Source organism: Lontra canadensis, unplaced genomic scaffold (assembly GCF_010015895.1).
Source record: "Lontra canadensis isolate GAN:19392208 unplaced genomic scaffold, GSC_riverotter_1.0 scaffold79, whole genome shotgun sequence".
Classification (NCBI taxonomy): Eukaryota; Metazoa; Chordata; class Mammalia; order Carnivora; family Mustelidae; genus Lontra; species Lontra canadensis.
Window position 1 is genome coordinate 9404130 of NW_022631073.1, and position 25542 is coordinate 9429671.

General features: G+C 43.9%; 2 protein-coding genes across 6 annotated transcripts in view; one reads left to right on the forward strand and one right to left on the reverse strand.

Annotated features, from left to right (window-relative positions):
* Positions 1-4085: 4085 nt before the first annotated feature.
* Positions 4086-23613, reverse strand: LOC116881990. Its single transcript, XM_032882171.1, is given in 4 exon segments — positions 4086-4859; positions 6720-6795; positions 23323-23363; positions 23365-23613. Coding segments are annotated over 4 exon segments (1032 nt in total). The 5' UTR covers positions 23590-23613; the 3' UTR covers positions 4086-4169.
* Positions 22976-25542, forward strand: part of ATE1 (arginyltransferase 1) — a 157055-nt gene continuing 154488 nt past the window's right edge. For 4 of the 5 annotated variants that reach the window (XM_032882164.1, XM_032882165.1, XM_032882163.1 and 1 more), the window contains exon 1: positions 23527-23663. In XM_032882164.1, the coding sequence (XP_032738055.1) occupies positions 23558-23663 (106 nt within the window). In that variant the 5' untranslated portion in view covers positions 23527-23557. Of the gene's footprint in view, positions 23125-23526; positions 23664-25542 lie in introns of those variants that run through there. The other variant, XM_032882168.1, reaches the window with a different exon arrangement.

The following is a 25542-nucleotide window of genomic DNA, read 5'->3' on the forward strand; positions in this document are numbered from 1 at the left end:
TAATTGTAGTTACTCTTTATTTTCCCATCATGCCAGAGTCTGCCCTTTCTCCAGTCCTGTCCCACTGAAACTCTGTTGGCTAGGTTGTTACGGCCTGTACAGCATTATGGTTCTTTTCACACCTCTTTAGCTGTAAAATTAGCTGGTCAAGTCCACGAATCTTAGGTTGAACTATATGAAATTGTTTTGTAAGGAAAACACAGTTTTATATCAGCACACATATCAGCAGTTTTATAGGCTCAGCCTGTGATTTAGACATAGGAAACTCTTTCAGTCTTCTCCCAGGCCAGGCTGGACACTTGTCCCCAGCGGCAGTCCTGTCTGCACACACAACACAGAGGAAAACCATCCTGCAGGGTGGACAACCCCCCCCCCCCCCCCCCACCCCCGCCCCGTGCTTCCCATCTTTGCTGGCCCCTCAGGCCTGGCTTTGATGTTTTCTCGCCCCTCCCTCATCCCCTTTCCCACTCTCCAGCTTTCTACATCCTCCTTCTCTGGGTCCCAGTCCTTCCTGGTGCGCGGGTGTGTCCCCCACCCTCCATACCTAGCGCTTTCTTCCCTTCGACCATGGTTCTCTCTCATCCTAAAACAACTGTTGTGACCTTTGGTTACTGTCCTGTCTCTTCCTGGAATAAGAATTACTTGCATGCTCCCCTTCTGGCCATCCTAGAACCTGGGCGGAGGAGCACCTCCTTCCCCAGCATTCCCCAGAGGCTGTTTTCGGCCAAATTGGGGATTCCTTCCCAAATAGTTTGATCCCAGGGTTAAATGCTATGCATTTGACACTTAAAAATCCACTCCTGGAGGGGTGCCCGGGTGGCCCAGTCTGTTAAGTGTCTGACTCTTGATTGCGGTTCAGGTCACGACCTCAGGGTCCTGGGATCGAGCCCCGCATCAGGCTCTGTGCTCAGTGTCGTCTGCTTGTCCCTCTCCGTCCCCCTGCTTGCTCGCTCATTCCCAAATAAATAAAATCTTAAAAAATTGTACTCCTGGAAAGCTGTACATCCTCACGCCTGGTGCTTTCCCTTGGCTCCCTTTCCCCATCTTACCTTTGCGAGTCCTACTATATCTATGTCCTCAACATTCTCCAAAATTGGTTGGACTCCACTCTGAAAAGACTCCACTCTGAAATGCTCACAAAAAGCATTTGTGTCCCCTGGCTTATTGGCAGCACAGGGTCTGGGTTATGTATAAACAGCTCCCAAATCTGTCCTCCCTTAATCCCTACGGGGGTACTTCGACTACTTTATTAACTCCAAAGAAACTAGGATTTCTTTCCCTTTTCCCTTATAGCCCCTACTTAATTGGTCATGATATCCCACCTGGTGTCTTGATTCTCTCCATCCCGCCCAGATTTCTGCCACAGACTCCTGTCTGGTGTCCCCCGCTTCCTATCTGCTCTTCACGTCCCCTCCACATCTTCAGAGCCACTTGTCAGTTCTCAGTGACTCCCCACTGCCTCCAAGGCTTGAAAGACCTCAGCTTGCAGACCCATGGAGGCCTTCCATGATTGGGCTCCTTGCCTCCACCCAGGCTCAACTCCCCCGCAAAGACTCGGGCTTTCTCTTCCATCTCGATGAACTTCACATTCCGTGCCATTCACCCATTAAAGCGAATAATTCATCGTTGGCTCAGTCTGCTCACAGGGCTCTGTAACCACCACAGCCTGATGGAGAACATTCTTTCATACCCCAGAACATTGTCACCCTTCCACATCCGCCTCCTCACCCCTTAGCCCCAACCGATAACCTACCTTCTGATAGAAGTTGCCTATTCTGGACATTTCACAGTAATGGAATCACACACTGGCCTAGACATTACAGTTTTTCAAGCATGCATGTTTGGTTGCTTCCTCTTTCCCTTTCATTGGCCTGCCTTCTGCTTGCTTCAAACTCTGCTCGTGTCAGAAATGTAGCAGGCGCCTGAGTGGCTCAGTTGAGCGTCTGACTCTTGGTTTCAGTGCAGGTCATGAGATCGAGACCCATGTCAGGCTCCATGCTGTGTGTGGCGTCTGCTTGAGATTCTCTTCTCCTTCTCTCTCTGCCCCTCCCACTTGTGCTTTTTTCTCTCTCTCAAATAATAAATCTTAAAAAAAATAAAAATAAAAATATGAGTGATGACCTTTGACAAACCAAAGTGGCCTAGGTGTCACTTGGCATTTTGTACCTTTCTATAATTATTTGAGTTTTCTAACCATGTCCTTTTTCATTATTTAAAAAAAAGGATTGGGGCGCCTGGGTGGCTAGTCAGTTAAGCATCTACCTTTGGCTTAGGTCATGATCCCAGGGGATCTGGGCTGGAGCCTGGAGTTGCACTCCCTCCTCAGTAGAATCTGCTTCTCCCTCTGCCCCTCCCCCTGCTCACGTTCTCTCACTCTCTCTCTCTCAAGTAAATAAATCTCAAAAAAAAAAAAAAAAAAGTGTCAACTGAAGTTCTCTGGGCAGGGAGATTAGGGACCACTTTCTTCAAACTTCTGAATAGGAGATGCACCTGGCTGGCTCAGTAGGGAGAGCACAGGACACTTGGATCAAACTCTTGATCTCAGGGTTGATCTTGGGATGGTGAGTTCAAGCCCTATGTTGGGCATAAGCCTACTTAAAAAAAAAATTATAAACTTCTGAATAGGAAAAAAACCAAAGAATACATGTTATCATTTAAATATCAAACACACGTAATGTCCCCAAAGTCTTTTATTTCCTGCTGAACTCTGTTCTAACAGCACCTCATTCTTACCTCAGTTACCCTCTTTGTACTTGTCACGTTTGCACCTGTTTCCCAGTGGAGTTCCCCCAGGGCCCAGGTGTGCCTTACTTCTGTGCTGACGGTGGCCAGTTTGGGTCCAGGCCTTCCTGTCCTAACTGCCGTGCCCAAGTGCTTCTTACTCAGGGTGGGTATTCTCAGGCTGGCATTGCCCATAACCTGTCCTACTCTGTAGTCCGTATTCTCCATCCAGTGTTTCATAGCACAGAACTGGGCGTGTGCTGCTTTGACTTCTGTTCTCTCCAAGTAGATTGTAAGCTCCTTGAGGGGCTAAGTCCTAGAGCCTTGGGTCTCCCTCTGGGCTAGGGTTTAGGCTTCTGACATCCTATAAAATTCTAGGTGCACTGGAGAATGCAAGACAATGTGTTGTCAGCATAATTGCAACAGGCTTTTATTTATTTTGAAAGATTTTATGTATTTATTTGAGAGAGAGAGGGGGAGCTTGAGAGGGGAGAGGTCAGAGGGAGAAGCAGACTCCCCGCTGAGCAGGGAGCCTGATGCGGGACTCCATCCTGGGACTCCAGCATCATGACTTGAGCCAAAGGCAGTGGCTTAACCAACTGAGCCACCCATCCACGCCTGCAACAGGCTTTTAAACCCTCGATCTGTATTTACTTTTCCAGGGAGGGAGCCAGATCTCTTCAGTCGAGATCACTCCAGAAGCTATGGACTTGTTGGTTTCTTTGTATAAAAATACTTGTTTCATGTTTATGAGTAGTATTAACATAAAAGACAGTGGCAAGGATAAAGAAGGATAGACGTGTGTGATGGACTTCTCAGAGCCCTGCAGTAGTGGATTAAAAGCCTGCTGCAAGTTTCTTTGAGAGGAAGGGTCTATTTCCCCCCCTCCACCCGCCCACTGGCCCCCAGTCTGGACTGATCTTGGTGACTTGTTTGAGCAGCGGAATATGGCAGAAGTGACGTTCTGGGACTGCAGATGCTTGGTCACAAGAAATCTTGTGGTGTCTGACAGGTCACTGGAGCCTGGTCACAGTGAAATAAGGTCAGAAACCACATGGAGAGAGGAGACAGGGACTGGGACCAGCTAAACCCAGCCTTCTAGGCCACCCCAAGGGCACGAGGCCTGTACCCTCTTGTCCAGCTGTCACCTGATCATCCCCAAGCAGCTCTGGCAGTGTAGGACAGGGAAGAAAAATCGCCCAGCTGAGCTCTGTCTGAATTCCTCTTACGGAATTGGGAGATACAACAAAATAGTGGTCGTTTTAAGTCACTAAGTTTCGGGATAATCATGCAGAGAGGTGAAACAAACACTTGGTTTAACTCCCCCCGCCCCAAGTTTGATGCAAACAGACTCAGAAACACAGTTCGGGGGTTATGGGATTTTACTGCGCTGACAGTTGTCAAAGGATGCCAGCCTGCGAAAGAAATAGAATCATCCATAAAATAACTTAAACTTCCTTTTTTTCTAGTTGACTTCTCAAAAACGGTGGCATACTCAAGAGCTCTCGTCGGAGTGGCTTCTTTACGTTTTCCTCTTTTCTGGACTTTTCCGTGAGGATGGTCACTTCTATGAGCGCTTCCTGGTAAGGCTGGGCAATCGGGTAGGCTGTGATGCGTTCGAATTCTTTCTCTTCCTCCTTGTGTGTTGCAGGCCTGTGGAGGGGAGGAGCGGGAGCAGAGACCCTCCAGGCACGGAGTCTCTCGCTTCTCTGCTCTGTGAGCTCTCGCCCCCGAATCATTCGATCCTGATGTCCCTTGATCTGTTCCTTTGCCCAGGCCGCCCTGTGCTTTTTGGTCTTCGTTTTATGGGTTTTCTGGACAGCTGCAGTCTTCTCCTCCTTCCCTGGGCTTAGTATTTTGGGGATGACCGTTTCACTTGGAACCCTTTGAGGGAGGAGCCGGTACTTGTGGTCTCGGAGGCCTCTGGCTTGTTCGGCTCGGTAGATGTGCTTCTCTATGTGGTCCAGCTCCCTCTCAGACACTAAATAGTCCCATTTTTTAGTATCTCCTGTTTTGTCACTTTGTGGTCTCTGTCTCTGTATTTTAATTTCCCACCTTGGAGCCATCGTGTATCTCCATGCTTCTCCCAGCATCGTTGCCTGATGCCGTCGATAGTAGTACTCCTCCGCTTTGGCAAACTGGAAGTCAAAAGACATGGCTTTGAGCTGATGAAGGGTTTCATTCTCCTGCTGAGACTTTCGGAGCAACAATTTCCTCACTTTTGAAGAATGGACACCACCTAAACTCTTGTCAGAAGGAAGGATTAGAAGGTTTTTAAGTTGGACGTCCTTCGTTACAGGCCATGACATAGATCACAGAGTGTCTGGCACTCTGACACCATGTCCCTGGTCAGGGGTCTCCTAGCCATGTTCCCTGGCTTTCTCTCCAAACCTCTCACACTCCCCTCCCCAGGGTCCCCTTCATGAGTTCACCTTAGGCTTCCTTGAGAAAGCAGAAGCACACAGTCAGGAACGCCCTCTTCTTTCTGTTGCCAAAACCACCACCTTGCATCGATCCTGGACTCTGTCTTTACAATGGAAACGTTGCCCCTTTCTCTATCAAAGACCAGTTCTCCCACCTGTCCTTGTGAAGCTTCAGGAACTTCAATTTGCAATTACCAAATTCTCTTTCCTGCTTCATCAAAATTCCACCATGTGCCATGAAGCAGACACCTAGAAACCCTCTCCACTCCCACCTCCCGCTTCCCCCTTGGTCTTCCTCGGGTGGGTTTCCAGGCCCCAACTGCCCCGAGACTGCTCTCGTCTAGGTTGTGAGGCAGCTCCACAGCAACAAATTCAGTGGTCCTGTCTCTGTCCCTGTCATACTTGACGTCAGCAGCATTTTACAGAGTTGAGTACTTTACCCCTCTGGCTTCCAGACTGTGGCCAAGGGCATGTGACCTAGGCTATCTTGGATCACCCTAGACTGCAACACAGCCAGTAGCCGAATACCCCCAGGTGACCGAATAGCCCTTCATTCTATGGCCACGCCCTTCCACCTACTTTGCTGGTTCTGTCTTTTGAATGTAATGTAAGAAAATACAACAGAAATTGTCACTAAAGATGACCATAGTCTCATTTAGACTTTCTTGGGCATGGACAGTCTCAATCACTCAACAGGTGACCTACCGTGTGTCAGGGACTGCTCTAGAGGGGGCAAGGAGAGATGAGTGAGACCATTGAGACACACGAGACTGCCCAGTACTCACCTCTCAACTTCACCCCTAGACGCGATCTACTTAACATCACTTGGCTCTTCTTCCGAAGTGTTTCCTTCTCTTTCCCCCTTCTCAGTCCTGTCCCTACTAACTTCAAAATGCCCCCACCCTAGGGTAGCAGCCTAACTAGCTTCCCTGAATTCACGCTTCTCTCTCTCTCTGCCTCCCAGTCCCATCAGACCATGGACACAGCAACTGGCGGTCTTTGTATCACAGAAACCTGAGCATGTCCCTTCCCTACATTGAAACCTTAGAATAGTGTCCTGTTGCTTTTAGGAGAAAATCCCAAATCCCAGTATGGCTTTCATAATTTGGCCTCTGACTACCTCTCAGCTGGACTGCTTGCCCACTCTGCTGTGGTTACCCCAACTCTTCTGTTCCTCGAAAACCATATTCTCTTTGCCATCTGAGTATTTTCACATGTTTTTTCTTCATATACTCCCAAACACACAACACAGCAACTCTACAGTACTTATGTACATAATCTTTAGGTTTTAGCTTAAATGTTACTTCCTCAGACCTTCCATGTATTCATGCAAAAAAAAAAAATTCCCATCTTTCATGACCCTTATCATAATTTGTTTAGTGTCCGTGTCCCTCACCTGCCCCAGCCCTGTGGGGATACAATCGATGTTTGTCTTATCCAGTGTTGTCCAGCTGGAGCCAAGCCTAACAGACAAACCACTCCGGCTTGAAACACTCAGGCCCTTCCTACCTTGGAGATAAACTTTTTATGATGGTATTACTGGCTCCAAAGTTCACGATAAATGTATTTCCTCACCTTAATCTTCTTTTCTAGTGGGGACTGGGAACCCACTGCAATCCGAGGGTCCTGAGTGTTTTTGGCCCAGGCCAATCTGGAAGATTAAAGAGAGAAATTGCACTAGGATTTGGAGAAAGGTTTCAGGAAACATGGCCCTCATGTGAAATGAGGGAGGGAGTTGATTTGGGACTCACTGTTCACCCGCTTGTCATATGCTTTTTAATAGCAAGAGGCATTTCTCTGTGCCGATGGCAGGACTATGGTTAACTTGTAGCTTTCCTTGAAACAAGGAAAGACTGCTCTCTGATAAAAGTATGAACAAAGAATCATATTGAGTTTGAGGTTGAGACTAACAAATACTTTTGACACTGGAGAGTGGAGGCTAAGTTACTGATTCAAATTCCACAAACCAGTTTGTATAATTGTTGGTAGAACAAAGAACCATACCTTTGATGAGAGAATAAGTTCTCAAAGCTGGTAAGCCCCTTTTAAATTCAGTTATGCATAAAATTATAAATAGTATAAGATATCATTAATTTCTAACAACAGCCAACTGTAATATTTCATAATTCTTGTCAAACGTTTATATTTTAGATAGCCAATAAAACAATTTGATGGCAGGAAAGTTTTTTGTTTGTTTGTTTGTTTTAATTTAATGCAGAAAAATACAGCCGAGGAATTTGCTGTCACATTTAGGTATCCCGGAGAACTCTTATTTCTTAACGGGTTTAGTTAGTAAATAGGTTCTGTGTTTAACAACCTAGGTTGTAAATATTCTGTTTCTCTTGACTTATTTTTTTTTTTTAAGATTTTATTTATTTGAGAGAGTGAGACAGAGCACGAGAGCAGGGTGAGGCGCCAAGGGAGAAGCAGACTCCCTGCTGAGCAGGGACCCCCCCCCCCCCCCCCCCCCCCCGCCGACGCGGATTCAATCCTGGGACCCCAGGATCATAACCTGAGCCGAAGGCAGCCACTTAACTGACTGGCCACCCAGGCGCCCCTCTCTGACTTCTCTCTGCAGTGAAAGAGGATTTTATATTATCCACTGGTTAAAAAACACAATTATAATGACCGTGTAAGGAGAGCTAATTTCTTAAACAGATTCCTCCTCCTGCTTTCATGTTTTCTTTTCGATGAGGTTCTCGCATTATCTCCATGACAGCGTTTACCGAGCTTACTATACGCTGGGAGACGCGCTGGGGCCTTAAGTGGGTCCTTCCACCGGGCCCCCGAGCCGGCCCCGGGGCACTCATCAGGCCTCCCTGCGAGGGCCGCGGGGGCGGGAGAGGCCCGGGACCCGCCGCTTCGGGGGCAGGAGTGCGCCTGCGCGACTCGTCCCCGCGCTTCGCTGCTGCGGGGATAAACGAACGTTCTCCGGCCTGTAACCCAGAACGGAAGGACGTAATACCCACTGTTCTTCCGCACTCAGATCCAGCCACTCGGAGTCTGTCACCAGGGGGCCCCGTGAGGGTGGGGTCCGGCCCGCCAGTCGGTCACCGTCCCCGCCCGGCGCCCCCCCGCGCCCTCCCAGCCCCGCGCCCGAGGCCACCCCTCGAGGAGCATCGTGCTGCGGCTCTTCCGCGTCCTTTTCTTCTGCCGGTGCCCCGTCGGTCGCCAGCTTGGAGGATGACACGCTTGCCCCCTCGCTCTCTGCGTCACGGCGTCGGCTTTCCCCGCGCGGGGCTCCGTCTGGTTCTCGCTCCTGCAAAGGCTCGGTTCTCCGACTGAGCCTTCCGCGGGCCTCGGCTTGATTTCTAGGGCAACCACAGACAGTCACAAGCTTTTGTGTGTGTCATCACCGTCCCAGATTGACACTACTGTGAGGTGGGAGTGAAGACATCGTGGGGCCGGCGCGGAACGCACCGGTGTGAGCCGCGCTGAGTGGCCGCGGACAGCAGGTCCCGGGGGCCGAGTGTCACAGCACAGCCCCTCTGGTGCAGCAGGAGAAAGCGTCTTCCACGGCAGTGGGAGCGTCTTTGTCATTTTCGGATTTTTTTTTTTCGGGGGTAGATATATATTATGTATCTTCCGCAGAAATACAATCTATGGAGGGCCTGGGGGGAGGGGCGGGCCCTGCATGCACAGTCCCCGTGGCAGAGGGTGGGTGAGCGTGCCCGTGGCCTGGTCCCGTGTTCTCACCATCACTTAGCTGAGTGCTGCTGCTGTGGAGGTATTGAGCTCCGACCCCTTCAGCCTACTTTCAGCCACGTGTTTAATTATGTTCCTAACTGGTCATTACTCAGGGACGAGGAAGCAGACGGTACTCCAGTGTCAAAATACACATTAATGAAATAATTCTGCATATTCAAGACATTTGTCACCATATATTTGAGCTGTGGATGTCCAAATAAAGTCCTCATTGCTTTTCCCTTTTTTCTTTAAAAGATTTTATTTATTTGACAGAGAGAGAGGGAGCGAGAGAGGGAGCACAAGTGAACACAAGCAGGGGGAGTGGGTGAGGGAGAAGCAGGCTTCCCATTGTGCTGAAACCCCCATGCCAGGCTCCATCCCAGAGCCCTGGGATCAGGGCCCCAGCCGAAGGCAGACATCCAAGGACTGAGCCACCCCAGCACCCCAGTCCCATTTTTACTTCTTGAAATGTCTCTACTTCTTACAATGTGAAAGGAGAAAATACAGTGATTAATTAGAACCTGGCTTCATACTTATTAAGAATAAAATCTATCCCTCCCCAAATATGCTGTATGCAGAGATGTGTTTGACACCACAGCCCTGAACTCATTTAGAAAAGAAGACATGAAACAGTTATGAAGTAAATACGGGTATTTTATCAAAAATCAAAAGAATTTCAAACATTGTCATGACAGTGATTTCTGTTTTCATACCAAAACCTTGAATTACATTACAACCTACATTTTAGTATTCACAAGATACCATTTAACATTGATAAAATGTCATGTTACTCAAATATCAAACTTACTTGCTATTAATTCAGCCAAAATTTGTATTTGCGTGTGGCATGACAGCATCATACTACCCCAGGTTCCTAGTAGTCATGGACTATGAGGCAGGCACTGTGTAAAGTGCTAAAAGGAAGGGGTGACTGGGTGGCTCAGTCAGTTAAGTGTCTACCTTCAGCTCAGGTCGTGATCCTGGGGTCTTGTGATTGAGCCCTGCACTGGGCTCCCTGCTTAGTGTGAAGCCTGCTTCTCTTTCTTCTTCTGCTATTCCTCCTGCTTGTGTGCTCTCTCTCAAATAAATAAATAAAATCTTCTTTAAAAAAAAATGCCAAAAAGAAATCTCTTATTTTACCCTCCTGAAAACTGAATTTAGCCTTTTTTTTTTTTTTTTTTTTTTTTTTTTTTTGCGAGAGAGTGAGCATGAGCAGGGTCCGGGTGTGGGGTGCAGAGGGAGAGAGAGAAATTTAAGCAGACTTTACGCCCAGCATGGAGCCAAAAACAGGGCTCAATCTCACAACCCTGAGATCATGACCTGAGCCAAAATCAAGAGTCAGGCAGATGCTTAACCAACTGAGCCACTCAAGTGTCCCTAGCCTCCTTTTTGACAAAGAAAAATATGCAATTCCTAATATGAGCCTCTTTATAAGTAAGGAATCAGCTTAATTAAAATAAAAGAGACCATCATGTGGACCTAACAGTACTTTTTTCATTTAAGTATCATGCTTTGAATTGTTCCTTTTTCCTGATAAGACAAACAAGGGATGAAGACTTTAAGTCAGGGAGATAAATAAGCTTTTCGATAGCAAATCAGGTTGAAACAAACTATTGGCAAGACTAGACTTTGCCCTAACATAAACAAAAGGTGGCCTGAACTGTGTCTTTCTGTGAGAAATATAAAAAGAACACTTTGCTAACAAATATTTTATCATATACCTAAATTCTCATCGTTTGTCAAAAGTCATGAAATGTGTTTGAGTAACCATGAGAAATCATCACTGGGGAAGGACAGGATAGAGGTTCCTGAGCTGAAAGTGTCATTAACCACTTCTCATGACATGGAACTTAAAACAAACCAGAGTACCGTCAGAGACTTACTGCTGGCTTTGGAAACCACATGCTGTCCGCTGGCCCCATTTTGCAGGAGTTTGAAAACAGACTTAGAAACTAAAAGTGCCTCTGATTGTATCTGAACATAAAACACTGACACTCCAACCATCCTATTCGGTAATGTTCTTATTCTTCTGCCCATTTTCCATGGGAGGAAACATGGCTAAGAGAGTTACATGATTTGTTCAAGGCCACGCAGTTGCCAAACTGGAACTTGAACATGGATGTCTAAAAGCCAAGCTTGTAATGTTACACATGCTATCCTATCTGACCTTGGGAAACGGGAGGGGTGGAAACACAGACCACTTTTCTGGAGCTCACAACGCAGTGAGGGAGGCAAGAAATTGACAAAAGTGCACATATATGAGGTAGCCATACAAAGGCATTGCACAAGTATGGAGTGAAAACAAAGGGCAGGAGTCATCAGCATGAGGTGGGACTAAACATGGAGGACTTGCTGGGACCACATTCTGAGTAGAGTGGCAGAAACGTGGGAGATGCTCCTGAGACCAAAGAAGCAAGAGGTGACTCTGTCAGTGGTTGCCAGAGGAAGTTTCACAGGCAGGGTACCCCATGTGGGGAGCAAAGACTGGAGCCAGAATATGATGTAGAGGAATTATGATGACTTCCCCAAACAAACGGAGAACTATGAAATGTTAATACGAAAATTATTAAAAAGAACTGGCATGAGAGAAAAGATCCTGAAACCATAGAGCCTAGAAGCAGAGATTAAGTGGAAAACTGGGTTCATCCATTGGTGCTGTGAGAACCTGGTTCTGGACCAGCATTGTTCAATGAATATAGAATGTAACTCAGATATAATTTAACTTTTTCTGGGAGCTATGTTAAAAAAAAGTAAACAGAAACAGGTGAGATTAATTTTAGTGACATATTTTAACCCGTGATATATCCAAAATATTGTCATCTCAACGTGGAATCAATTTCAATTTTTTACACTGATGTTCTGTTTTCATTAATAAATTTAATTTTTTTAAATAAACCTAATTTTTAAGAGCACCTATAGATTTACAGGAATACTAATTAAAAAGTAATCTCTCTCCCTCTAAGTTCCTCCTATTATTTGTATCTTGTATTAGTATGGTATACTTGTTGCCACTGACAAATCAATATTGCCACATTATTATTAACTAAAGTCCATAGCTTACACTGAGTTTTACTCTTTGTCTGGTACATTCCATGGGTTTTAACAAATGTACAGTGACAGGTGTCCATCGTTACTGCATCATACAGAATCTTATTACTGCCCTAAAAATCCCATGTTCCAACTCTTTGTCACTCCCCCACCCCACATCCTAAGCCCCAGCAACCACTGATCTTTTTACTGTCTCATAGTTTTGCCATTTCCAGAATGTCATATAGTTGGCATCATACAGTGTGATTTTTTTCATGCTGAAAAGGCTTTTTCAGATTGGGTTGTTTCACTAAATAATATGCTTTTCATGTTTCTACATGTCTTTTCATGGCTTCATACATAGTTCATTTCTTCTTATGGCTGAACAACATTCCATCGTTGTTTTATCCATTCACCTAGTGAAGGACATCTTGCTGGCTTCCAGTTTTGAAAATTATAAATAAAGCTACTATTAACATTTGTGTGCAGGTTTTTGTGTGGATATAAGCTTTTGATTATTGGATTATATACTGAGGACTATTGGATCATATGGTTAAGAGTATGTCTACTATTATAAGGAACTGCCAAAGTATCTTGCAAAGTAGCTGTGCATTGTGCCTCCCCACCAGCAATGAATGAGAGTTCCTGTTGGTCTAGTAGTGTTGTCGGTGTTGTGAATTTTAGCCCCTGGAGGAGGTGTGAATGCTAGTTTGTTATTTTAATTTGCAATTTGCTAATAACATATGATGCTGAGCTTCTTATTATAACCTTATTTGCTATCTATTTATCTTTGGTTGGTATCTGTTCATATCTTTTGCCCATTTTTAATTGGGTTATTTTCTTGCTGAGAATTTTAAGATTTTTTTTTGTATGTGTATGTTTTAGATACCAGTCCTTTAGCAGGAATGTGTTTTGCTAAGACTTTCTCCTGGTCTATGGCTTGTTTTTTCATTCTTTTGCAGTGTCTTTTGCCAAGCAGAAGTTTTTAATTTTAATAAAGTACAACTTAATTTTTTCTTTCATGGGCCATGTTTGAGCATTCTATCGAAAAAGCCATCGCTAAAACCAAAGTCACCTAGATTTTCTCCTATGTTATCTTCTAGGGGTTTGTTTTGTGCTTTACGTTTAGGCTTATGATCCGTTTTGAGTTAATTTTTATTAAAAGTATAAGGTCTGTGTCTAGATTTATTTGTTTTTTCCATGTGGATGCCCAGTTTCAACACCATTGTTGAAAAGACTATCCTTTCTTCATTGACTTGTCTTTGCTCCCTTGTCAAAGATCAGTTAGCTATATGTGTGTGGGTCTATTTCTGGCTCTCTGTCCTGTTCTGTTGATCCATTTGTCTGTCCTTTCGCCAATCCCACACTGTCTTTGATTACTGTAGCTTTGCAAAAGTCTTCAATTCTGGTAGAGTCCGTCCTCTGGTCTTGTTTTCTCCTCTGACATTGTTTTGGTTATTCTGAGTCTTTTGCCTCTTCATATGAATTTTGGAGTCAGTTGGTCGGTATGTACAAAATAACTTCCTGGGACTTTTATTGGGATTACATTGAATCTAAAGATCCAGTTGGGACAAAATGACATCTTATAAGTATACATATTCCTGTCAATGAACATGGGTCATCTCCATATATTTAGACCTTTGATTTGTTCCATCTGAGGTCTTTTTGTTTTCCTTTTATAGATCTTATACATATTTTGTTAGATTTATACCTAAGTATTTCATTTTCTTTCTGGTGCTAATATGCCGCCTCCTGACGGTGCACGGGAGAAGAATGAGGCACAAACAAGTCAGCTGCAAGAGAAAGGGAGCAGGGGATGACAGTAGGAAAGACTCTCCCCAAACAACTCCTCAGTCTCATATTTATTAGAAAGTGCCTAACGACCAGCAAGAAAGGGGTTGTAGATTACACATTGACCATGAATCTTGTAGATATGGAAGAAAAAAGGCAAAACATGTCTGGGTACGTAGTACATGACCTATAGTGAGCAAGCCCACATGAAAGGATTGCCTGACTGCTGGTGCTCTCCGGGTAAGGAGAGAGAATGGAAAAATGAAGCAGGTGGCCTTCCGCCCTGAGTGGGCCGAGCATTCCCAGCTGCTTGACTTCAAGGATGTGTATCGTCCTCTCCCCCAGAGGCCTATTGCCAATACATGTTTTTCTTAAGGCTACATCTAAGCATGCTTGGTAACTAATATAATTTCTCATAGGTCATATTTTAAGCAGTACATTGTTCGGAGGGGTGGTTACACTAATATAAATGGTATTGTGTTTTTAATTTTCAAATTTCGATTGTTCATTTCTGATATATAGGAAAGAGATTAGTTCTTGCTATATAAAGCTTGTATCCTGCAACTTTGCTATTATTCGTTATTAGTTCCAGATTTTTATTGTTGTTGATTCTTTGGAATTTTCCATTTGGACAATCATGTCATCTGTGGATAAAAATAGTTTTATTCTTTTCTTCCCAAACTATAAATCTTTTATTCCTTTTCTTGTTTATTGCATTAGAGGGGACTTCCAGCATGATGTTGAATAGCTGTGGTGAGAGGGGGACATCCTTGCCTTGTTCGTGATCTAATTGAGAAAGCAACTAGTTTTTCATAATAGTGAGTTTTTTTGTAGATGTTCTTCACTCAAATTGAGGAAGTTCCTCTTTATTCCTAGTTTTCTGAGAGCTTTTATCATGAGTACGTGTTGGACTTTGTCAAACACTTTTTCTGTATCTACTAATATGATCATATGATTTTTCTTCTTTAGGGCATCGATGACATGGATTGCATTGTTTTGAAAGGTATAATAGTATATAATTCCTTTTATATATAGTTGAGTTCCATTTATTAATACACTTTTTTAGGATTTTCACATCTACGTTTATTAGAGATACTGGTCTGTGGTTTTCTTGTAATGTCTTTGGTTTTGGTATTAGGTAACGTTGGCCTCATAGAATGGGTTAGAAAGGGGCGCCTGGGTGGCTCAGTGGGTTAAGGCCTCTGCCTTCGGCTCAGGTCATGGTCTCAGGGTCCTGGGATCGAGCCCCGCATCGGGCTCTCTGCTCAGCAGGGAGCCTGCTTCCTCCTCTCTCTCTCTGCCTGACTCTCTGACTACTTGTGATCTGTCAAATAAATAAATAAAAATCTTTAAATAAAAAAAAATAAAAGAATGGATTAGAAAATTCCCTTTGCTTCTATTTTCTGGAAGAGACTACAGAGAGTTGGTATGATTTCTTCCTTAAATGTTTGGTAGAATTCACCAATGAACCCATCTGGCCCCAGGGCTGTTTTCAAAGGTTATTGATTATTAATTCCATTTCTTTACATATAGGTGTAATCATGTTATGTACTTCTTGTATGAGTTTTGGTAGATTGTATCTTTCAAAGAATGAATTCATTTCCTGTAGGTTATCATATGTATGGATGTAGAGTTGCTCGTAATATTCATTTGTTATACTTTTAATGTCCATGGTCTTTCTTTCATTTCTGACTGTGGCAATTTGTCTTCTCATTTTGTTTTAATTTGCTTCACTGGAAGTTTATCAATCTTACCGATCTTTTCAAAGAATTAACTTGGTTTTGTTGAATTTCTCTATTGATTTCTTGTATTGTTTCATTTAGTTTTAATTTTTGTTGTTTTCTTTTTAAAAAATATTTTATTTATCAGAGGCAGAGAGAGAGGCAGAGGCAGAGGGAGAAGCAGTCTTCCCACAGAGCCGGGAGCCCGATGCGGGACTCGATCCCAGAACTCTGGGATCATGACCTGAGCTGAAGGCAGATGCTTAACTGACAGCCACTCAGGTGCCCCTTGCTTATTTTGGATTTGATTTGCTGTTCTTCTTCTAGTATCCTGAGGTAGAAGCTTAGATTATTGATTTTAGATCTTTTTTCTAATATATACTTTCAATGCTATAAATATCCTCTAAGCACTGCTTTTGCTGCAACTCACAAATTGGGTAAGTTGTATAGTTGACCGCTGAATGCTTATGCAGAAGTCCACTTATTTGTGGATTTTGAGAAATATGCACTGTAAATATATTTTCTCTTCCTTGTAACTTTCTTAATAACATCTTTCTCTAGATTACCATAAGAATATAGTATAAAATACTTATAACACAAAATATATATATTAAGACTGTGTTATTGATAAGGCTTCTTGTCAACAGTAGGGTATTAGTAATTGTTTTGGGGGAGTCAATATTTATATGTGGATTTTTGACTGTGTTGGGGGGGCTGGCACCCCAACCCCAGTATTGTTCAAAGGTCAGCTGTATTTTCCTTTAGTTCAAAATATTTCTGAACTGCTTTGATCAAAGCATTTAGAAGTGTGTTATTTAATCTCTGATTATTTTGGATTTCTCCTACCACCTTTCTGTTGCTGATATCTAGTTTAATTCCATTTTGGTATGCATACTTTCCATGGTTTCTATTCTTTTAAACTTGTTTTTTTATGGCACAGAAAGTGGTCTATTTTGGTAAATGTCCCATGTGAGCTTGAGAAGAGTGTGTATTCTGACACTATTGGATTAAGTGTCCTAAAGACGTCAGTTAGAACCAGCTGATTGATGGTGTTGCTGGGTTCAATCACGTCCTTACAAATTTTCTGCCTGTTGGATCTGTCAACTACCAATATACGGGTATAGGAATCTCTAAATATCATAGTGGATTCATCTATTTCTCCTTGCAGTTCTCAGTTTTCACCTCACATATTTTGCCACTCTGTAGCTAGATGCATATACATTTAAAATTGTTGTTTTCTTGGAGAACTGACCACTTATCATCATGTAATGCCCCACTTTATTCACTTACCCATAAACTTATAAAATTGCCCTATGCAAATTGCCATTATTACTTTGAACCACATGTTATCTGTTAGAGCAATTACATTTTTAAAAATGAAAAATTTGATATTATCTCCATTTATCCCTTCTCTAATAATGCTTTTCCTTTCTTTATGTGGATTAATTTCTGACCTATATTATTTTCCTTCTTTCTGAAGAATTTAACATTTCTTGCAAATCAGGTCTACTGGCGACAAATTCCCTCCATTTTTGTTTGCTGAGAAAGTCTTTACATGAATACCTTGTTTCATTGTACTTCACCTCACTTTGCTTTGCAGATATTGTTTTTTATAAATTGAAAGTTTGTGGCAACCCTGCACTGAGCAAGTTTCTTGGCAATATTTTTCCAACAGTATTTGCTCACTTCATGTCTCTGTGTCACCTTTTGGTAATTCTTGTGATGTTTTAAAATTTTTTGTTATATTTGTTATAGTGATCTGTCATCAGTGATGATGGGCTGAGAGTTCAGATAGTGGTTAACATTTTTCAGTGACAAAGCATTTTAAATTAATGAATGTACTTTTTAAAAAGATATAATGCCATTTGCACATTTACTTTTATGCACATTGGAGAACCAAAAACATCCAGTTGATTTGCTTTATCACTATATTTGCTTTACTGCAGTGGTCTGCAACTGAACCACAATATCTCCGAGGTATGGCTATACTTCTTTCATTTTTGCAGGATAATTTCACTGGGTACGGAATTGTAGGTTAGTGGGATTTCCCCCCACCCCCCGCAACACTTAAAATATTTCACTTCCTTCTCTTCTTGCTTGCATATTTTCCAAGGAAATGTCCAATGTAATTCTTATTCCTGCTCCTCTATTAGCAAGGGTTTTCTTTCCTCTGCTTTTTCAAGAGTTTTGCTTATCTTTGATTGTGAGCATTTTGAATATGATAATGCTTACATGTAGATTTTTTGAATTTATCCTGCCAGGTGGTTTACACTGCTATAATTTAAAAATTCAAATAAATTTAAATAAAGTAAAATAAGAAGCTCAGTACTCCTGCTGCACTAGCCACATTTTAGGTGCTCAATACCCACAAGTGGCTAGTGGCTACTGTTAAAAAATAAAACTGGTAGTTATTTTCCTAGCAAAAATGGGTTTATTTGAGGATAGCAGAGAACTACAATCTGGGATAAGCCAAGTCACAGCAAAACCACAGCCTGGTCCAGAAAACAAAGGAGAGGAACACTCTTTTATAGAGGATAGGAGGAAGTTAGGAGGGTGGAAATAAAAAGTCCATTGGAATTTTGAAGTAGAGTCGTTTTTCATTGGTTGGGTTGTTGCCAGGGGAAGAGGAGGAACTTTCTTTGTCCTCCTGGATAGTAAAGTGTATCCACCCTGCAAGATGTTTCTTCCTATTGGGTCTGCAATTAATGTTAAGTAGTAGGGCTTGAGAGCTGCCCCACCCCCATTCTAAATGAGGTTGTTGTTAATTTTTGCACTACTAAGTTGGAGAGTGCATATTTACATGGTGGAGAGAGAAGTCCTCCAAGAGCCTCTTGGCAGTGAATGGCCCACAAGGAAAGCATCTTCTAGGACTCTACCATCACCAGCACCTGAAACCCCTGGTGTTCCTATCCACCTCCCTGTCTCTGTTCATGACACACCTCCTTCCTAGATTTAATTTATTTTGATGACTGCATAGTATTCCATTGTATATATAGACCACATCTTCTTTATCCATTCAACTGTTGATGGATATCTAGGTTCTTTCCATAGTTTGGCTGTTGTGGATATTGCTCTATAAACATTCGATACACATGCCCCTTCGGATCACTACGTTTGTATCTTTAGGGTAAATACCCAGTAGTGTGATTGCTGGGTCATAGGGTAGCTCTATTTTCAACTTTTTGAGGAACCTCCATACTGTTTTCCAGAGTGGCTGCACCAGCTTGCATTCCCACCAACAGTGTAGGAAGCTTCCCCTTTCTCCGCATCCTCACCAACATCGGTCATTTCCTGACTTGTTAATGTTAGCCATTCTGACTAGTGTGAGGTGGGATCTCATTGTGGTTTTGATTTGCATTTCCCTGATGCCGAGTGATATAGAGCACTTTTTCATGTGTCTGTTGGCCATCTGGATGTCTTCTCTGCAGAAATGTCTGTTCATGTCCTCTGCCCATTTCTTGATTGGATTATTTGTTCTTTGGGTGTTGAATCTGATAAGTTCCTTATAGATTTTGGATACTAGACCTTTATCTGATATGTCATTTGCGAGTATCTTCTCCCATTCTGTCGGTTATCTTTTGGTTTTGTTGCCTGTTTATTTTGCTGTGCAAAAGCTTTTGATCTTGATGAAGTCCCAATAGTTCATTTTTGCCCTAGCTTCCCTTGCCTTTGGTGATGTTTCTGGAAAGCAGAAACTGGAAGCAGTTGCTGTGGCTGAGGTCGAAGAGGTTGCTGCCTGTGTTCTCCTCAAGGATTTCGATGGATTCCTGTCTCACATTGAGGTTGTTCATCCATTTTGAGTCTATTTTTGTGTGTGGTGTAAGGAAATGGTCCAGTTTCATTTTTCTGCATGTGGCTGTCCAATTTTCCCAACACCATTTGTTGAAGAGGCTGTCTTTTTTCCATTGGACATTCTTTCCTGCTTTGTCGAAGATTAGTTGACCATAGAGTTGAGGGTCTATTTCTGGGCGCTCTATTCTGTTCCATTGATCTGTGTGTCTGTTTTTGTGCCAGGACCATACTGTCTTGATGATGACAGCTTTGTAATAGAGCTTGAAGTCTGGAATTGTGTATTGCCATCAGCTTTGACTATCTTTTTCGACATTCCTCTGTCTATTCAAGGTCTTTTCTGGTTCCACATAAATTATAGGATTATTTGTTCCATTTCTTTGAAAAAATTGATGGTATTTTAATAGGGACTGTGTTAAATGTGTAAATTGCTTTAGGTAGCATAGATATTTTCACAATATTTGCTCTTCGAATCCAGGAGCATGGAACGTTTTTCCATTTTTGTCTTCCTCAAATTCTTTCATGAGTACTTTATAGTTTCTGAGTACAGATTCTTTGCCTCTTTGGTTAGGTTTATTCCTAGGTATCTTATGGTTTTGGGTGCAATTATAAGTGGGACTGACTCCTTAATTTCTGTTTCTTTTGTCTTGCTGTTGGGTATATAGAAATGCAACTGATTTCTGTGCATTGATTTTATAACCTGACACTTTACGGAATTCCTGTATGAGTTCCAGCAGTTTTGGAGTGGAGTTTTTTGGGTTTTCCAGATAAGGTATCATAACATCTGCAAAGAGTGAGAGTTTGACTTCTTCTTTGCCGATACTAACACCTTTAATTTCTTTTCGTTGTCTGATTGTTGAGGCTAGGACTTCTAGTACTATGTTGAATAGGAGTGGTGATAATGGACATCCCTGCTGTGTTCCTGATCTTAGCGGAGAAGCTCTGTTTTTCCCCATTGAGAATGATATTCGCTGTGGGTTTTTCATAGATGGCTTTGATGATATTGAGGTATGTACCCTCTATCCCTACACTTTGAATAGTTTTGATCAAGAAAGGATGCATTGTCAAATGCTTTTTCAGCATCTATTGAGAGTATCATATGGTTCTTGTTCTTTCTATAAAAGAACATTCTAATAATGTCCTTTTCCCATGTCTGTCTGCAAAAGAGGGAACTAAAGCTTTGCTTTATTTTTCTCATTTAGGCCTGCAAGATGAAAACTTGTCTCTAACTTTCAGCAAAATAAAGACATCTAGAAACCACTGCCCTATAGTCCTTGTTGATCTCTTTTTCATAATTTTATTTTTATCACCTTTATTTTTCCACCTCTCTTGTGGAAGGTCATTGAAAAGACATGACCATCAGTTAACCCATAAATGAGCTGGACCCAGGTGATCAGAGGTTCCTTGCCTCCTCCCCTGTCCTTAGAATGTGGGTCCCACTTGCTTTTTGCTCTCCCAGAGGTTGCTGCAAGGATATTGCTTTGAGATAATGATGTGATGGTGAGAACACCTGCACAGGGCACATGACTGAACCCAGTTAAGGCCTCTCTCTATGCAAACTTTTTTTTAAAAGATTTATTTGAGAGAGAGGGAGACAGACATAGTGAGAGAGAACAGGAACAGGAAGGAGTGGGAGAAGTAGGCTCCCCACTGAGCAGGGAGCCTGATGCAGGGCTCCATCCCAGGACCCCAGCATCATGACCTGAGCCAAAAGCAGACACCCGAACAACTGAGCCACCCAGGAGTCCCTCTATACAAACTTTTAAGATTTAAGTGCTCAATAGCCATGGTTAGTGTGGTGGTGTGGGGATCCATTCATCTTGCTGCTGCCCAGTGCAAGCCTCATTCGCAAGTTCCCTTTGCTTACTGACTTCCACCTGTGGCGGTACCTGGCTGGCTCAGTTGGTTAAGCATCGTACTCTTGGCTTTGGCTCGGGTGCTGATTTTATGGCTTATGAGACGGAGCCCCACATTGGGCTCCACACTCAGTGGGAATCTGCTTGGATATTCTCTCCCTCTGCCCCTTCCCCTTTCCCACTTGTGTTCACAACATGCGCACTCTCTCTAAAATAAATAAATCTTAAAAACAAACAAAAAACCTGCCACCTGCCAACCTGGAGTGACCTGCCTCTATCTTTGATCTCTTCCTGACCTCCACACACAACTGTCTTATGTCTCTTACTAGCTGTGTGGTCTTGATCAGGTTATTTAGCCTCTCTAGTCTTCATTTCCTATGTTGTGAAGTTACTGTAAGGATTAAATGAGTTAACACGTATGCCTAGGGCATTGGCTTATAGCTCTCGATTGGCATTCCCTGGCAGAGGTTGGTCTAAGGCTTGGGATAAGGTTGGGACAACGGGACATAAGTGAATTGGTAAAGGACTACACTAAGAAAAAACAAAAAGCCTCCTGGCTTCCTACTTTCTGAGGATGGCATCTGCTGTCTTTGTTTATTCCACAAGCCTTTACTTTCTTCCAGAACAAGAGTCTGCCTGGAAAAGGACCAGGAATACTCAAATCTGCCATAATGGACAAAATGAATGAAGTCTGTCTTAATGGGTACTGATATGTACCCAAACTTCAAGTTTCAGGAGGTACTGGAGAAACCGAGAGGGGCCCTGAGAGCCTCCTACATGCTACAGCTGTCCCTGAGGTTCTTCCCGTTGTGTGAGGCACAAGTGATCCTTAGTAATATAACAGGTCATGCAGCTACCAAGAAATCCCTTCAACTTAAGAACGCATATATCCAACATAGTGCACCTTGCAGTCAAGAATGATAAAACTGACCTCAAAGTTTACTTGTTTCTCCAAGGTTCGTGATTTCATTTTTCAAAACACTACAAAAAGATAATCAGCTTGTTGACAAAAAATATAAAGACAACCTTAAATTACCTATGCACTAAGATTAAGGAATATTACCTTGTTGGCAGTACTCATTTTTATACTTTGCTCCAGACTATTACTTCCTTAAAAAAAAAAAAAAAACAAAAAACATCTTTAAGGGGTGCCTGGGTGGCTCAGTGGGTTAAAGCCTCTGCCTTCAGCTCAGGTCATGATCCCAGGGTCCTGGGATGGAGCCCCACATCCAGCTCTCTTCTCAGCAGGGAGCCTGCTTCCTCCTTTCTCTGCCTACTTGTGATCTCTCTCTGTCAAATAAATACCTTTTTAAAATAGGGAAGTCCACAGGCTGAATTCAACCTACATAAATGTTTTGTTTTGCTTGCATTACAATTTAAAAAAAAATAACATTTACAAATATTGGAACATTAAAAAATCGAGATCTTCTCTTTAAAGCCGTAAGATGTGGCGGCAATAGGCTTATAGCGTCAGAAGGCGGCTACTGGCTCCAAAAGTTGTTTGCTTTAAAACCATCAAGTGTTCAATTCATCTATGCCGGCCACTCACAGAACACCTGCACGTGTACCTGCACATGGCACGTAAGAGTGGACGTGCTGGTTTGGAAGAAACCCGAGCTGGCCCCCCACATGGTTGTCAGGGACCGCCCGAGATAGTAACTTTTATACTGAGCCCTGCGGGAAATGACTGACTCACAACCTCCGTGCCTCAGTTTCCTCATCTGTAAAACGGCGCTGACGATGAGTGATGCTTGGCGACTGCTTGACGAGGAATTATGCAAAGGGTTGGCCCTAATTCGGGGCCCGGGGGGCACGAATACCACTCTCGCTAAAGTCTCCGCAAGCCCCGGCACCCGCAGAGACCGGAGCCCCGAGGAGGCGTAGAAGCTCCGGTACGGGAGCTGGGACGCACCCGCCAGGCTTCAGTTCTCCTCCCCTCCCCGCCGCGGGCCCCCGCGCTCAGCCGAGGTCGGCCCCAGGGCGCGGAGAGGCGTGGCCGGCCCTGGCGGACCCTGGAGGCGGCCATGGCCTCGGTGGTGGAATACAAAGGGCTCAAGGCCAGCTACCACTGCGGCTACTGCGGCTCCGAGGAGGGCAAGGTGTCCTGCGGTGAGTGTCCCAAGGGGCAGGGCTGGCGCGGCCGCCGACGTCCGACTCTAGCACCGCCCGCCGAGCCCCGCGCCAGCCCCTCGCCTGCCCCTCGCCTGGGAGCGCACAGGGCCGGCTCCCCAAACTCACATTCCCCTCTCCCAGATGTTTTTTCTCAGACTATTTCCCTTCACAGCCCTCTCTCCTCTTCACCCTCACCGAAGATGGCGGTCCGGGTTAGAGAAGGAACGGAAATAGCGGAAGGCTGCCCTCGGTCAAGATGGCGCGGGCGGCGTCAACGTGCGGGACTCCTGGCGAACCCGGCCTGCGGGCGCCCGAGCAGCTTCGCGCGCGCCTCGGGGACTCCCGGGCGGCGCGGAGCATTGTGGGGTGGCGGCGGCGGCGGCGGCAGCGGGGCTGGGCTGGGTCGCGTCGCGTTTGGAGGGCCGGGGCCATGGCTTCCTGGGCCGCTCTTTCGCCCAGCATCGTGGAGTATTTCGAGGGCGAGGACTCCTACCGCTGCGGCTATTGCAAGAATGAGTCGGGCAGTCGCTCCAATGGTGAGAGTGCCGGCGGGCGGCGGAGGGCGCCGGGGCCTCGGGGCTCCGCGGCCGGCGGGCGTCCTCCGGGGTCGCGGCGCCCTGACCCGGGCCGACCGGCTCGAGGGACGCGCGGATCCTCCGGCCGGATCCCGTCCTGGGCGGGTGTACGGAACGCGGCTCGCAGGTTTGGGCCGTGGCTGCCAATTAAAAATGAACTTCAGCTCTGATTCATCAGGGAAGCCTCTAGGTGCTTATCCTTCACGCAGGTGCTCGGACGGGCTAGATGATGATTGTCTCGCCGTGGCCCAAAGTGTGGAAACAGGTGTCCGTCTTCAGTCCTTAGGAGACGGTTAAATGTGTGACAGCATGCCGTGCCAGGGAGCACGACAGTGCGGTCAGTTCCGCTGGGGCGGACCCCCAAGTGCTGATGCCGAAGTGGGATCATCCCCGATTTTCATTGCAGAATGCGGCGTGTTGGGTGGGCTGTTTGTGCAGGAAGAGGTGTGTGTGTGCATACGTGGGCATGGGCATCGGGATAAAATGTCTGGAAGCGTGTGCAAGATGCTGGTGACCCACCAAGGCGCTGCTGCGAGGGAGCCTATTTGTATTAAGGTGTCTGAAAATTTTACCAGGTGCTCCTATGCCTGTCGTTCCTCCACCCACCTCCAGAACGACAACAAAGCCAGCTTACTCGTTGTTTTGTCCCCCCCCCCCACCCCGTCACAGTTCAAGTGTCTTTCGGAAGACTTGTTGTTTGTAAACAAAACATTGTATTTATTTCCTGCCCTGTCTCGTATTGGCAGATAAAAAAATTTTTGTTTTAAGGAATAGCCCAGCATTGTGGAAAATGGGATAACCACGAAGATACAAATTTAGGTAGTTTCCATTAAAAAAAAAAAAAAAATTATATATATATATATATATATATATATATATATGAATGACTTGGACGAGTATAGTATGTCCACTTATTAACTGAAATTGTTTGTTAGATGTTTGTAGGTAAGGGGGAGCAGAACTTAATATAATGCAGTTATTAGGAGTGATGGTTATGAAGATGAGCTAAGCAGAAAAATGTTTAGAGTGTGGGGTTAAAGGGAGAAAAACAGGATGCAAATGACGTGTGTGACATGATCACAGTTCTGGGAGGATAAAAACCCAGGAGAAACACACCAGCTGGCAGTGGTTGCCTTAGGGTATTAGAGATTGCTCCTGTTTTCAGAATTTTAGTATTATGACTACAGTATGGTGTGATAAGCACTTTGTATTAAAGGTGTCTAAAATGAATATTTTCTTAGATCCTTAATTATTTTCCCAGTAATTTTGTAAGAGGAAATTGATTAATATAGATGTCCTTTGTTTAAAGTCCTGTAGAAGAAACCTGCTTTCACCCTTTTCATCTAAAGAGAGAACTGTAAATTTCCATTATGTTTGTTTTAATTCTGATTATCTTTACTGTAGGGCACCCACCTATTAGGTAGGTAGGTTTTATTATTCCTATTTTATAGATGATGAATTTGAGGCTCATAAAGTAACTCAGTGAGCGCCTGCCAAGCTCCTTTCTGTTTCTGAATATATTTTGTACTATCAAGCCTACCTCTATCTACATATCTCTGATGCAGTTTGCTGTTTACAAGAGAAAAATTTACTTTTCCTTTAACATCAATTCAAATATATCTTTTAATGTTTTCTCATTGTCTTCATTTTTTTAATGGTTGCATAATTATCCCATCATATGGATAATATCGTAGTCCCTGTAATCATTTTTCTGTTCCTGGGCATTTCAATTACTTTCAGTTTTTATATTTAAAAGGAATCTTGCTCTATATTTTTGTTCTATTTTCAATATCCAAAGCTATGCTAAAAACATAAAAATGAGGAAAATTTATATGCTTAA